General features: G+C 27.9%; 1 protein-coding gene across 1 annotated transcript; it reads right to left on the bottom strand.

Moving 5' to 3' along the window:
- Positions 1-2079: 2079 nt before the first annotated feature.
- On the bottom strand, positions 2080-13784 carry LOC135923434 (leucine-rich repeat-containing G-protein coupled receptor 4-like). Its single transcript, XM_065458173.1, has 3 exons — positions 13112-13784; positions 4891-5769; positions 2080-2483 (listed from the first exon to the last, which is right to left on the bottom strand). The coding sequence occupies exons 1-3, from the start codon at positions 13779-13781 to the stop codon at positions 2080-2082; spliced, it is 1953 nt and encodes a 650-aa protein (XP_065314245.1). The 5' UTR covers positions 13782-13784.
- Between the last annotated feature and the right edge of the window lie 574 nt (positions 13785-14358).

Here is a 14358-nt window from a genome sequence, read left to right as displayed (position 1 = left end):
GTTGTCAAGGTGGAAGATCTATAGTTTAAATTTGGATCTGTAAAAAAAAATTTTTTTTTAATTAATTTGATGGAAAATAAATAATACAGAAACTATAAAAAAATATATTTGTATTATTAAAAATAGAATATTTTTACCCTTTTTGCATATTAAAAAAACTTTCGTTTGTATGCTATATGCAATTTCTAATATTTCCACATTTTAAAGTAATAGGTTTATTAATAATTTTAATTTTTTTTATAATAATTACCTAGCTCAATTTTTTAACCTTAACCTTCCAGATAAATAAATTATATTTATATAGTATATACTTTATTTACTATTGATATGTAAAGTCTTTTATAGAAAATTAAATGAGTGCTATTCTTATAATCGAAATTGAGTTTTCTTAGGCTGTTTAAGGCCATTTCCAAACACAACGTTTTAATGCATACAATTTTGTTAGTGTTTGGATTTTTTTCTAAAATGAGAGAGGACCGATGGACTGTTAAGTAAAGTGAGACCAGATCGTAGAACCGTAGATCCAGTCCCATCTAAAAAATGTTTTTTTAATTAAGGGATGAAAGTTTTATTCAACATTAAATTTATTAAAAATGAAAAGTGTTTAATTACCTTAATAATATCATCAAATCATTTTTATTGTATTATACAATACAAATGCCTAATATTTCAAAAGAATATTAAACCAATACAAATATATTGAATATAATTTAAATCAATTTGATTTGCATATTTTATTTTTTTGTTTTGAATAAAACTGATTTATATATAAATATTCTAATTATCTCCTAAAAAACAAAAACTATTCCATTTTTTATCCATGAATCAAGAGTCATTAGAGATTGAACCATCTTTGGATTCATTCTATTTCCCTTTTTTGTTTTTTTATCACTATTTTTGAAAAGATCGTTTCACATGCTACTGATGTAGCCTGCTGTGGGAGATAATCTATTGCTATTTTGGCTAGAATTGGAAATCGATATTGATTCCCTTCCCACCATTCTAGTATGTTGGAATTAAATGGATTTAAATATCAGATAAATCGCTTTGGATTTTATTTATATCATCTTTCTCTGATGTCCCAATTCCAATGAGCCCTGGCTATTCTCTCCCTCTTTGAGATCTCATTTTGATATATATGCATAATATACTTGTGCTTGAAGAATTGAGAATATCTGTAGGCATATTTTACATGTTTTCCCGGCATTATCCTTTTTAAATAACTTATAAAATTCTTTAACATCTTTCAAATTTGAATTTGATCGATTTTTTCATTTACATCAATAGTAATTCTCTCACCGCCTGAAGAGGGTGGTAGTTCAATAGTATTATCAACTTCTATTATTTTAATTTCTAAAAATAAAAATATAATACTACCTACCCTACTAAATTAAATTACTTGACGAATGAATTGAATGAAATGGAAGAATATAAAAAGTAAACGATGAATGAGATATTATAAAGTGTTAGGCATTAAATAAATATGCAATTACGGGGTTTCGGATATTGAAAAAGCTGAGATAATTATATTTTACTGTATTTATGGCTAATCGTTGGCGTAGGTAGAATCCCTCGTTGGGATCCTCGGTCCTAGCAGAGATCCATTTTCCCAGCTCTTTAAAGAAGTCTAGGGCATGAGAGCCGAACTACGTTAGAGTAGTGGCGATTAATGGTAGGAATGTATAATTGGCGGGAAGAGATGGCGAATATTTAGTTAGTTTATTCGTCTCGGCATCTAGTATGGCATCTCTATTTATATTGGAAGGGGCAAGAGGATCGTGCATGAGAAATCCTAAGTTAGGAATTTCCCCCTCTTCCAAGGGATCATAGTCAAACCATCGGGCCCGGAATTGTAAAGACCAGTAGGTTCGAGGGTTGATGGGATGCCGGCGGATTTTAAGGCCCTGGCAATGGTATCATTGCATTTTGAATGCTTAATGAATCTGCCTCTACAGCGCTTGCAGTGTAGAGAGTGACGGCCTTTGGAGTTGACCGACGTTTGACAGAGGATACAGTGATAAGGTATTACCATATCGCAATTCAGTCTAAGACCGATGGCGTAACGTAGCTCATCATTGCTTAGGAGCTGGTCAAGGTTTCGGATGGGAAAGCCTCAAAAAATTCGTATCCACTACCTTCGGAAATGGAGAAGAGTAGAGAATGGTTCTCTGGTTGGCTCCTCGATTTAAGGAATGCAACGGAGTTAGGAACTAGAGGTTTATCCCAATCCTTTTGTAATGCCGATGATGAAGGATCGACTAATGAGAGGGACTTCCATAGATCAATTGCCTGTAGGAGTAAGGGGTCAGGATGTTTTGTTAGTGTTTGAATGATGGGTTCGCAGGACAGGCGAGAGGATATGAACGCAATAATAGAAAGTAGGGTAGGTGACCTTATACCAATGCCGCCGGATTTGGTTGGTAAGGTAGCCTGTAACCATGATAATTCCCCAAATTTAAGATTGAGTATATCTTCTGTTATATCTACAAATAAAAGTCTTTGCAAATTATACAGTTATGTGGAATGCCATTTAATGTAATTTTAATTCTATATAAGTTATAGCAACGTTAATAGATTTCCTATCTTATTTTTACTTAAATGCATCTTTTAATTTAATATCATAGAACATGTATATTATATATTTAAGATATTCATTGCCTACATTTTATTAATGCAAATTTTATAATAAAAATATATAAACTAATCTAGTGAATAATATTTTAATATAAGTTATCTATTTAAGAATTAAGTCCTATCTTTTCCTTCCTTATATTCAGTTTGCTTTTTCTGTTTGTATGGGCTATTTGAAAATAATTAGGGATTGTAAGTACTTTATATGCTTTTTATATTTTAATAAGTAAATAATATTAGCTTTGGAGTAACCTTTGTCACTTTCTGGGGATATATTAGTTTTTTGCACTTATTTTATATTTTAATATAAAAATTCACTGAATAATAAAAATCGTTTGTTGTCTGTAAGTAAAAATTTTTGTAAATAACGTGTAAAATGCTTTGAAAAACGTTTTGTTTAAAATAGGTCTAAGAAAATTAAATACCCTGCTAAACAAACGGGTGCTTGGAATAATTCGAGTGTTGACACGGTATGAGAAGAAGAGAAGAATGGGGCGGGGGGCGGGACAGGCAACGTTGGCATCCCCTTCCTTTAGGAATCTATTGTGGCAGATTTTATGCTCAAAAGTTAAGATTTTGATAGGCCTATTTCGGTCTTTAGATTTGGTTTTTTTCGAATTTGTGCTGACCCAAGGATTTTTATTCATAGGAATGTCCTTTTATGCATTATTAGAGCGAAAGATCCTTTTGTCAGCACAAATTCGAAAAAACCAAATAAAGTCCTAGTGTTAGGACTGGTGCAGCCATTCATAGATGCCATCAAGTTGTTTTCTAAGGGCATATTCGTATATACTTATACTTGATGGCATCTATGAATGGCTACACCAGTCCTATCAATAGGATTTTATTTGGTCCTTTTCGAATTTGTGCTGACCCAAGGATCTTTCGCTCTAATAAATGATTACCCTCTACTGGTCTATATTATGTTATTGGGGGTAAGCGTATACTTTTTTATTACAGGGGTTTAACTAAGAAATTTAAAGTTTTCTATGCTGGGGGGTATACGAGCGGTAAGACAGGCTGTCTCTTATGAGTTAATTATAAGATATATTTTTTTACTAATAGGGTTAGTGGTAATAAGTTATGAATTTGAGGAATTTATGACTCCTATAAATATATATGGGTATATATTTATATATTTGTTAGTGTCTTTTTTGATTTGTTCATTGGCTGAGATAAATCGTATTCCCTTTGATCTGATGGAAGGTGAGTCTGAGTTGGTATCAGGTTTTAATGTTGAGTTTTACTCAGGGTTTTTTGCTTTAATTTTTATAGCTGAATATATTTCGATCATGTTATTTTCACTACTTGTGAACAGCTGTAATAAGATTTATGGTGATTATTGGTTTTTCTAGATTATTTTCACTTATATTTTTGTTTATTCGGGCTTCATATCCTCGAGTTCGATATGATATAATAAAGTTTTCGTGGGGGGAGTTATTGCCTTATATCATAATTATAAGATTATGAATCTTAATGGTTTGATAAATTTAAGGTACTATAGTAGGTTTTTTGGTAGAAAACTTTAGTTGCTAAGTACCAGTTCTGCTATAATTTGGAAGGGAATTATGCCAGGCTCTAAAGGAAGGGGATGCCAGAAAAATAATTTAATGATACATCCCCTTTTAAAAAGTTTAACTATTTAAAAATTAGATTGCAAATCTTATATTGTTGAGAATTTCAGCAGATTGAATAATCTTTAATTCCCTTCCAAAAATTAAAAATACGTATTTTTAATTTTTGGAAGGGAATTATGCCAGGCTCTAAAGGAAGAGGATGCCAGAAAAATAATTTAATGATATACCCCCTTTTAAAAAGTTTATTGAAAACATTTGATAAGATGGAAAAATATTTTGTATTTTGAATTTGATTGCACTGTTATTTTATATTTCCATTATATTACATAATTCTAAATTTCACGTAATTTAATGCATACCATAGTATAATTAATTATGAATAATATTAGAGGGTTATTGGAGGAATAGAAAATATTTAATTTTTTAAGGAAACTTAATAAATAACTATATATCTGTAAAAAATATTGAGCGGAACCTTATATAAATTCATTTAAAAAAATGTTAACAAATGAAAAATGTGTATTATATGCATATTTATATTAGAATTACAAAATATTTTCTAAGAATTGCCGAGAAAGAGATACAAGTACATATAAATTGATTTAAAATAGAAACATTCAAATATAAAGGCAGTGCTATAACATGAGAGGAATCAATACACTAATTAGTAATAAGTAACTACTGATAAAATAGCAGTCCATGGAAGTTCCAGATGACAAATCTATATCAAGTCTTTCAGCTAATTCTCTAGCTGTTAATAAACAACCGAATTCATTGTAAAAACTGACGTCCTTAACTAATTTCCCTTTTAAGTGCAACGGGGTAAAACATTTGAGTTGAGATATATGATGGGGGTTAAACTTGATAGTATTAGTAAAATTACTTAGGTCTATAATTTTTTTGTCACTGATTAAATTTTGATCTGATCCACCTTTAGGTGTTGTTCGAGAAGAATCGTAAGAACCTAATGAAGGTTGATTATGACCGTAAAAATAACTCGCCAACCCTACCCAGGACATGTTACAATCACCACAGGATATGGGATTATCACTTAAATCCACAACTTTTGTGTTTTTTTCCAAATCTACGAATATGAGCGGGTCTACATATTTAAGATTGTTTCTGGATAAATCCACCTTTTCCATCATAAATTTTTTGTCCAAACCATCCTTCGCATCTTTCACGGTAGTCAGTATCATGCCCCTGAAAGCTCTTTTATCTAAATATTCTAATTCTATATCGCTAAGAATCAATCTGTTTATATCTTCTGACCCTCGAAACGCGTATTCTTTAATTTTTCCTACTTTGGCATGTTTAAGCTCCAAAGTTCCTACTTTTCTCAAGCCTCTGAATGTGTTTGGTTCTATATTGCTCAAGGGAACCCTTGTCATAGTCAAATGACTAACGTTATGCAATCCGTCGAAACAACCAGGTTCCAAATATTTCAAGCCGGAAGAGGAAAGAATCAAGTAACCAACGTTTCTAAGTCCCCTAAAAGCCTTTGTCTTTACGTATGTTAATGGGTTTCCAGATAGATTTATCGATTCTATGTTTTCGGTATCTTGATAATTGTGTTTTTTATTTTAAAGGTAAATATTTTAATTTTAAAAAATGTAATTATTCACCAAGTTACTCTATCTAACCTTGGAAATTATTTCTTTAAAACGTTATTCTTATAATTTGAAAGGACTCCTGCCTATTTTCATATTAATCATTTTATTACTCTTTAGATCTGGTCGTTTCATTTAATATTTAGAATAAAATTTAAATTTGTGATAGAAATCATATTGGATAAAATTTAAAATAGAGATGCTTGAAAATTATTTAATTTTAAATATGGGATAGGCATTGGCCTAAAAATTGTTTTTTGCAGACATGGCCAGGCCTGATAAAAAACCAAGGCTCATGCAACTTTCATATTCTGATTATATTTTTAAATGAATTATGAATTTACATATTTTATCTTAGTTCTCAACTACCAAATTTATTATAGTCTTTGGCGGGCTTGTGAATATTTTCCCAACATGATTATGTGCATGAACCTGATAGGAATTTTTTGATATTAGAGATTAGGCATAATATTTATATGATTCTCAGGTAAAAGTTAATTTAAATATATTTTTACTCAACAAATAGTATTCACTCTTGTTCCTAATGGGTTGGCCTTGGTCTGAAGTAGGATCGAGCGGGATCAAAAAGAATAAAAAATTTATATGGTTTTTAGAGATTAACTTATCTCCAGGCTTGGGAAAAAAATTTCAAAATTATTACAAGTTGACCAGGTTTAAGAAAAATTTTTTAAAATTATTATGGGTGGGGCTGGGCTTGGAAAATATTTTTATGAATTATATTGGACTGGGTAGGGAAAATTTTTTCAAAATTATTATCAGCTTGGACGCTTGGGAATTTTATTATCAACTATGGATCAGACATTGACCTAAAACAAATTTTTTTTGCAGGCCTGGGGACCTGGCCTGAAGAGGGGAGGGGGTTATAAAGAATAAAAAAATATTATTTTTAAATAACAGGTAACAACTATCATAAAAGTAAAAAGAAAAACTAACTAATTACTCCTCAACCCCGTCATTCTTGACGGGTTAGCTAGTACTTTTATAATAATCCCTCTCTTTTTTTTCTTTATTATCTTTTCAAAGGCTATTTCTCCTCTAGCAAAAAAAAATAAAATTTTACCCTTTATTTATTTAGAAAATGTTTTGGAAAAAAAATTTTCAAAAAAAGTTAGCTACTTACTACAGCCATAACACAGAAATGCACCATATTTTAAATTTTAAACGATACCAATGACGAGACTCAAAAATGATAAATTAAGTTTAATAAATTACAGAAAAAAATCTGAGATCTAGTATTGTTAAACGTCGATTTTAAGAGGCCTGATTAAGATTTTAGCCCAAATAATATTAAGTACTGGAAATTTTGCTCAGGTGGCAGAAAGGTTTGGACCTCTATTTACTAGATATCGAGGCTTACATAATATTATTTTGGCTAAAATCTTAATCGGGTCGTTTAACAACTCTACCGAGACCTGACTAAACTCTCTCAAACAGAAAATTTTTTCAGGCTGGATATTCTTTTATTTAAAATAATTTTATAAATATTTTTTGAGTAAAAATAACAAAAAAAATTTGTTACTCTCTAGTCGTTTATAATTTTTAAAATTTCCTAAAAATGTTGGTTACTTTTTCTTCTATAAAATATAATTTTTTAAATTTTTTATATAGGATCGGATTGGGTATTTCTAATATAAGAGTTGGATAGGAATCGATATACAAAAAGCTAACGGAATTAGATCACTAGAACAATAAAAATTTTAAATTATTCATCTGGAATTAAGCAGGACCTGAAAAAATAAAGGGGTTACTAGTTACGTTTAAAAAAAAGACCTTTATTCGTTACATTGTAAAAATAGGAACGCGTTACTGGCTGTACAAAAAAGTAGCGCTTAACTCATTACTTAAAAAATACTAAATATTATATATAAATTTTCTTTTTATTTATTGTTTTCCCCATAGATAATAAAAAGAAAATTTGTTTTTGTAATAATTTTTATTTATATTTAACTTGATTTTTAAAATTTTAATCAGAAAAAGAGGGCTCACAACCCAGCTTTAGTTGTGCTAAACACATGTTCAACTGACGCAGAGGATGAGAGGGTTGCATTAATTTGATAAATAAAAATTTTAATATTTATAAAAAATATTTAAAGAATGATCTTTATTTTAAAAAAAACTTAATAGATCATTTTCACAAGAATCTTCATACAGATTTTCATCAATTTTTTCCCTATCTTTAACAGAATTTAAACTAAATTCATATTTTTACCTTCATATGCTTCTTTTAGATTGAATTAAGGCACAATCTACACTTAAAGTCTATACATAGTATAAAAAATATGCTAGGAGAGAGGCAGAACTGAAAAAAATAAATACAATTGACATACATTTCTTTATAAATGAAATGAAATATAATATAAATTAACAAAACTTGTTGATTTTAATTATATTGACTGTATAATCTTATCCCTTTTACCACCTCATCGGGGTCTTTTCCTATCGCAAATGTCTTTATATTACAAAATTTTTATACATATTCCGTTCTTAATCTTTAACCAGGGGCGTAAGTAAGAATTCGCTGTGGGGAGGGGGGGGGAATACTTAATGATTTTTATAAGGAGTTATTTAAGAATATCTTAAGTTTCATAAATTTATTTAAGACAAGTGACTAAAAAATATTTTAAATTTCTGATACACAAATTTGGGACCTCGGAAAATCACTAATATGGGACTACACATGCGTCTCTTCATTCCCATATAACATCAATAGCAATCCACTAACACAAGTAGAAACGAAAAAGATCAGCGAATACAAAAAATTTAACAAATTCCTATTTACTCCAATAATGACTTCCACAAAAGGCCATTTTAAAATCTTAGCACAAAAATCCTGCTTTTTACAAACAAAGCGTTTTTAGATTGCTATGTCTTTGATTTTCATTTGTTTTTTTCAGGCATTGATAACATTTAAGTGAATATGTCCATTTATTACAATATTTGTGTATATTCATTATGGTCTTTGAATTCTCGACGAATATTGGGAGTTTTCATTTTCATTTAAATTGGAAAAATTAATATTACTATTGGATATTTTAAACAAACAAATAAAAGCTAGAAATTTCGAATCTTTTTTTTTGAAAACAAAATGGTATAAATTTATTTTTATTATTGTATAAAAAGATATTTTTATTTTATATTAAAAGGCCTTTTTTTTAATAAATGAAATATTAACTTAAAATACAGTTATTAAGAAACCTCTGCATAGTGATCACTCAAGAGCAGGAATGCTTTGATCATATAGATTAGGTGGTCAATATACAGAACATTACATATTTTTAATAGGATTTTAGGATAGAGGAATTTACAACATAATTTCTTTTTATTATTTAAACATGATGTTTAACCTTTATTAATTGCTTGTACATTATTTAATTTCAATATGTATTAAATTAAAATAAAACCTTGCTTTGCTTTGTTTACCTCTTTTATTGTATATTTAATAATATCACTTGTTTCACAGTAAAAGCCGTTAAATTTTAAATTATGGGGTTTTTTTTAACCAAAAAAAAAATTATTTATAAGTAAAAATGTTTAATGGAGAAAAAATAAAAATATTCATTTAAAAAATAGCAGATGTTAAAAGATACTTTTTAAATGGATCTAGATACATATACATTGTCTAAAAATTTATCTAGATACAGCTTCTAAAAAGTTATCTAGATACAGGTACAATTTAAAATGTATCTAGATACAGATACAATTTAAGATGTATCTAGTTACAGATACATTTTTTATTATACTCTTATATAAGGTTTGAATAAACCTAAATTAGGATTCTATTGTGAAAATTTATGAAATGATCTAAAAAATTTATTGACTCGATATCACATTTATCAAAATATAACTAAAATAATGATTTTTAGATATTAATATAATATATGATTAATATAAATAATTATTATATATCATTAATAAAATAATATAATAGATGATTAAATGATTATAATATAAATAATTATTAGATTTCAGTAATAAAATATTTTCAAAATTTTGGTCATTAAGACATCCTCGTTTATCTGTAAAGACATTTTTAGCTATACTAAAGTCTTTCAACAGGGGCGCTGGAAGGGATTGTGGTGTTATATTTAATGAATAACATTTTTATATCAGGATATTGTTTAAAAATACTAAAATCTATCTCGGAATTCATTTTTGAAAAAATATTTAAAATTTGTTGATTATCAGAATTTAAATCATTAACAATCATATCTCCTGCTGTGGGATACTGAAAAAAATCGGATATTAAATTATTGGTTTTTTTACACAGGTTCATGATTCTGATATTCCAAAATCCTGAGCAGTAGTATAAAGATCTGATATTGATAATGGTGCAACTGTTTCTTCATCTTCCAGATCATCTATGGATTCACTAATATTTTCAATTGGCTTGAAAACTCTATCATAAATAAGTAACATTATGTTTATATTTATAATAAAATAAACCTAAAAGACTTAATAAAGTTTTTGGCATTATTAGTAATGCTCTTTGAGATTTTATTTTGTATGCAATAATCCTTTGCTATATCTTGTAAATTTTTTGCTATTTTATCATATGTATGACTACCAGTCATTCTTTTACAAGCCAACGCTACATTTTTTCTTTCCAAACTTGTTGGATCTATATAGTGTGCAGTGACTCCTATGTATGAACTAAAAATTAACATTTCTTAAAACTGCTCAAATAATTTGTTTGTAATTAAATTATTATACAAATTTAAATGTTAGCTATACCGGCGATAGGCACTCCAACAATCTGCTGTTGTACATATTAACAATGGTTCTATTAGACTTTTAATGATTTCTTTTTTTTCATTCTCCCATCTTTGGGAGATTCTAGCAACCACTGTCTGTCGGCAAATTATATTTTTTTGTAGAGCTAATGTTTTGATCATTTTTATAAATGAAGGATTTTCAACAATTGAAAATGGCTGAATGCTATCTATAATAAAATCAGTTATTATATCATCTAAAGTGGTTTGGGTTAAAGTCTGAGGTCTCTTGGAAAAAAATCAATGGACTGAGCCTAGTCCAATATTTTCTTTAATAGGTTTTTTCTCCTTCCCCTTTTTTATTTGGATTAAGAGTGTTTGATGTTTTCTCTTAAAATTTAAAATTGTAAACATTTATTTAGTATATATACACTTAAATGTTTTACAATATTGCAAGTTGAGGTAATGCTAACTGAAATTTGCATATTTTTTGGTAGACATGGCAAACATTTTACTAACAGAGATTTGTTTTCTTTATATTGAGATATTATTTTAAAATATGGATTGGCTATGGAAGAATGTCGTCATTTTTGTCATCAATATTAATCTTAAAAATTAATATAATAGAATAGAATAAAATACCAATTCCATTGCAATTTAAAATGGCAAATTCCTTGAGATGGATTGTAATATCAGAATTTGCTTGTTATTGATAACTCGGACATAATATTTAATTAATATTTACATATTTTTTTTATATATAAGTTTTAATATTTTACATATATATATAGTTTTTAAATATATATATTAATATTAAGTTATATGCTCATATGAAATAAAATAAATTTATTCAAGTATTTTTATTTATAATATAAAAAAGCGTTAAATAGAAGTATATCTAAATGTATCTATAAAAGTATCTAAAACAGATACAGATACCTCTAAAATAATATCTAGATACAGATACTTTAATCAAAAATCTATCTAGATACAGATACCACATTTTTATATCTAGATACTCTTGTATCTAGATACTTTAACAACTCTGAAAAATAGTATTGATATAAATCTATATTAATGAGGGTAAACCTATTTTATTTTCACGAAAAAATAATAAAGAGCAGCGAAAAAAAGGCAAATCTTGGTAAATCACAGCAATTTAATATAAATATGCATAATTTAAGACACCAAGATATAATTATGAATCAAAAAATAATAATACATGAAATATATCTTCTATCTTGTATATTTTCCTTATAAAAAATATATAATGTCGCAATATTTTAGTCCAAATTATATTTTTACAATTTAACCAAATTTTAAAACACAAAAAGTATTAAAGTATTTTTTTAAAACTTTTTCTTTGCCATCAAATTATGTATTGATTATTTTTTTCTTTACTAAAGGGGTGGTGATAATATTTTGAAGTTTTTTCTCCCATAAATTTTATTAGGGTGATCTTAGGATTTATTTCTGACTTTAGCCAAATATTTTCAAAAATTATTATGGTTTTTAATTTTATTTTTATTATAGTCTTTTTTTCTTTAACTTAGATTTATTTTATTTATTATTGATTTTTTTAAAGTATCATTTTGTATAAATTAATGAGTGTAGGCAAGGGATAAATTTTTTTTAGCAAAATAATGAATCACTGTCAGAAATATCCTAAACAAAGTGACCTTCACCAAAATACCTACTGACAAAAAAGTCAGGACAAAAATACCCCAATTTTTAAAAAAAATTTAAAGGAGCATATTTGAAATTATCCCCTTTCCAAACAAGGCTATCCAACATCTTTTTTAAAAAAATCGAAAACTTTAAAACTTTGGTAAATTTTAAAATTTTAATAAAATCGAATGTTAAATTTTCTATAATTATGTTTTGGACATGTTTCTATTTATATATTTAAAATAGCTTATTTACTTATTTTCATTATGGTATCAAAAGTTTGTGAATTTAATTGCCTGATATATTGGACACAACCAAAATAAATTTATAAAATTGGGGTATTTTTGTCCGGTGTTTTTTTCTCCATGACTTATGTCCGTGATTCTAAATGAAGATAAACAAAAACTGACAAAGGGAGGGGGCGCCTTGGATATGCTTATAATCACCATATTTGAAATATGATCATATAGGAATATTGTGTTTACTTGTATTTATTTATTTTTTCCTTTTTTTATGCTTAAAAAACCCCTATTGGCTTTAACATCATTAGAAATACGTTTTCCGTGACCTAATACACTTAGTTTCCTCTTCCCATCTTCGAAAAGTAGGCCTAGCCCGAGCTGAGCTAGGGGAAAAAATTCTCTGCATGTTCAAAATATATTTAAGAGTCGAGCCTGAAGTTGTAAAAAAAATAAAGCTTAGACTTAGGTAAATTTAGCTTTTATTTTATAAAAAAATTATAAGAGGCCAGACAATTCATACAAAATTATTATACGGGCCTGGCCGTAAACACCCTATAAAAAATCTTCACTGAGTCTGCCCTAACACCTCTACCTTTTCCCTCAATTTATTTTTTAAATTTTATAAATAAAAGATTTCATATTTTTGTAAAAACCTTCAAAAGCCTCCCTCTCTATCCGATCGATGTGATTGGAGCCCAAATTAATAGTCTTAGATCCGTTTATACCGCTCATGGAATTTTGCCCCAGCACATCTAACGGATTATTTTTCATTAGCAAATTCTTTAATTTCTTTAAACCGATAAAGGAATAAGGTTTGATCTCTCGTATCTCATTGTCGTCCAAAATCAGGTCCGTGATTGGTAAATTTTCGAAAGCCCGGCTGGGTATGAAAGATATTTCGTTTTGGCTTACATCCAGTTTCACAGTCTCTGCCGGTAAATCTCTTGGTAGGATTCTCAAATCCGTTTTAGAACATATAACCTGAGTGCCCACTGACGGCATATTATTTTGCATAATCACGAAAGATGAATTTGGAATATTTTTTGTAGGGAAACTCATGCTCGAATGTGAGGTAGGCGCATACTTGTTAAGATTTGGAGGGTTAAAATCTTTCAAAGACATGCAAAGACACATTTTAGGGCAATTGGGAGATCGAAGTAAGGACGTATTGATGCTCCTTTTGTCCAACTGTTGGTGGTTATGCTGTTGATCGGATAATAAAGAATTCGATTTTGTAAACACCAAATATTGGTAGTATAATTGTGTATATTCAAGTAAGATTAGTAGCGTAATTAATAAGGATGTTAGTTTTGAACTATGCATTTATCCGTGGAATATCAAATTTTAAATAAAAATCTTCTGAATTGTTTGAGGATTAATTGATAATTATCAAAAAAGATAAAATACTAAATAATTAATTGTTTGTTTCTAGCACATAGATATTAAATGGAATAGATCTTCTTTCTACGGTTTCTTTATATACTAATTTTAATATAGATAAAATAAATTATTTTCCCATATTAAAAAAATAAAAATAATGATAAGATAGTTATCGAAAAAAATAAAATATTATTTTTTTACTGGTTTTTTTTCTCTTCTTTAAAAAATGTCAATTTTTAAAATATGGTCAGAGTATAAATTGTTGTTTAAATTAGACAAATTAAATATTTCATAATGTGACTAGACCAGACTGTATATTTTTTGGTGTTCCATAGTTTAAATATACAGTATTGTGATGATTTTAATAATGAAGCAAGTTGACGATTAAATTAAAACCCATCCAGATAAAAATATTTTGTTAATAATTAAAATAACACATTTACTTTTAAAAATTTGAAAGAAAATTGAGAAAATTTTTAAAAACTTCTGGTAATTTAACTTATATAAAAACTTCCAATAA

The sequence above is a fragment of the Gordionus sp. m RMFG-2023 genome, chromosome 1 (genome assembly GCF_954871325.1).
Source record: "Gordionus sp. m RMFG-2023 chromosome 1, tfGorSpeb1-WG-v2, whole genome shotgun sequence".
Taxonomy (NCBI): domain Eukaryota; kingdom Metazoa; phylum Nematomorpha; class Gordioida; order Chordodea; family Parachordodidae; genus Gordionus; species Gordionus sp. m RMFG-2023.
This window is presented reverse-complemented; position numbering and strand designations above follow the sequence as displayed.

Excerpts from the sequence above, each read along its gene's own strand:
- LOC135923434 (XM_065458173.1), bottom strand. The coding sequence starts at position 13,781 with ATGCATAGTTCAAAACTAACATCCTTATTAATTACGCTACTAATCTTA. Across the intron at positions 5,770-13,111 it reads AGAGAGGGAGGCTTTTGAAG|ATACCGAAAACATAGAATCG; the intron begins GTTTTTACAAAA and ends ACAATTATCAAG. Across the intron at positions 2,484-4,890 it reads CATGGACTGCTATTTTATCA|ATATAACAGAAGATATACTC; the intron begins GTAGTTACTTAT and ends TTTTATTTGTAG.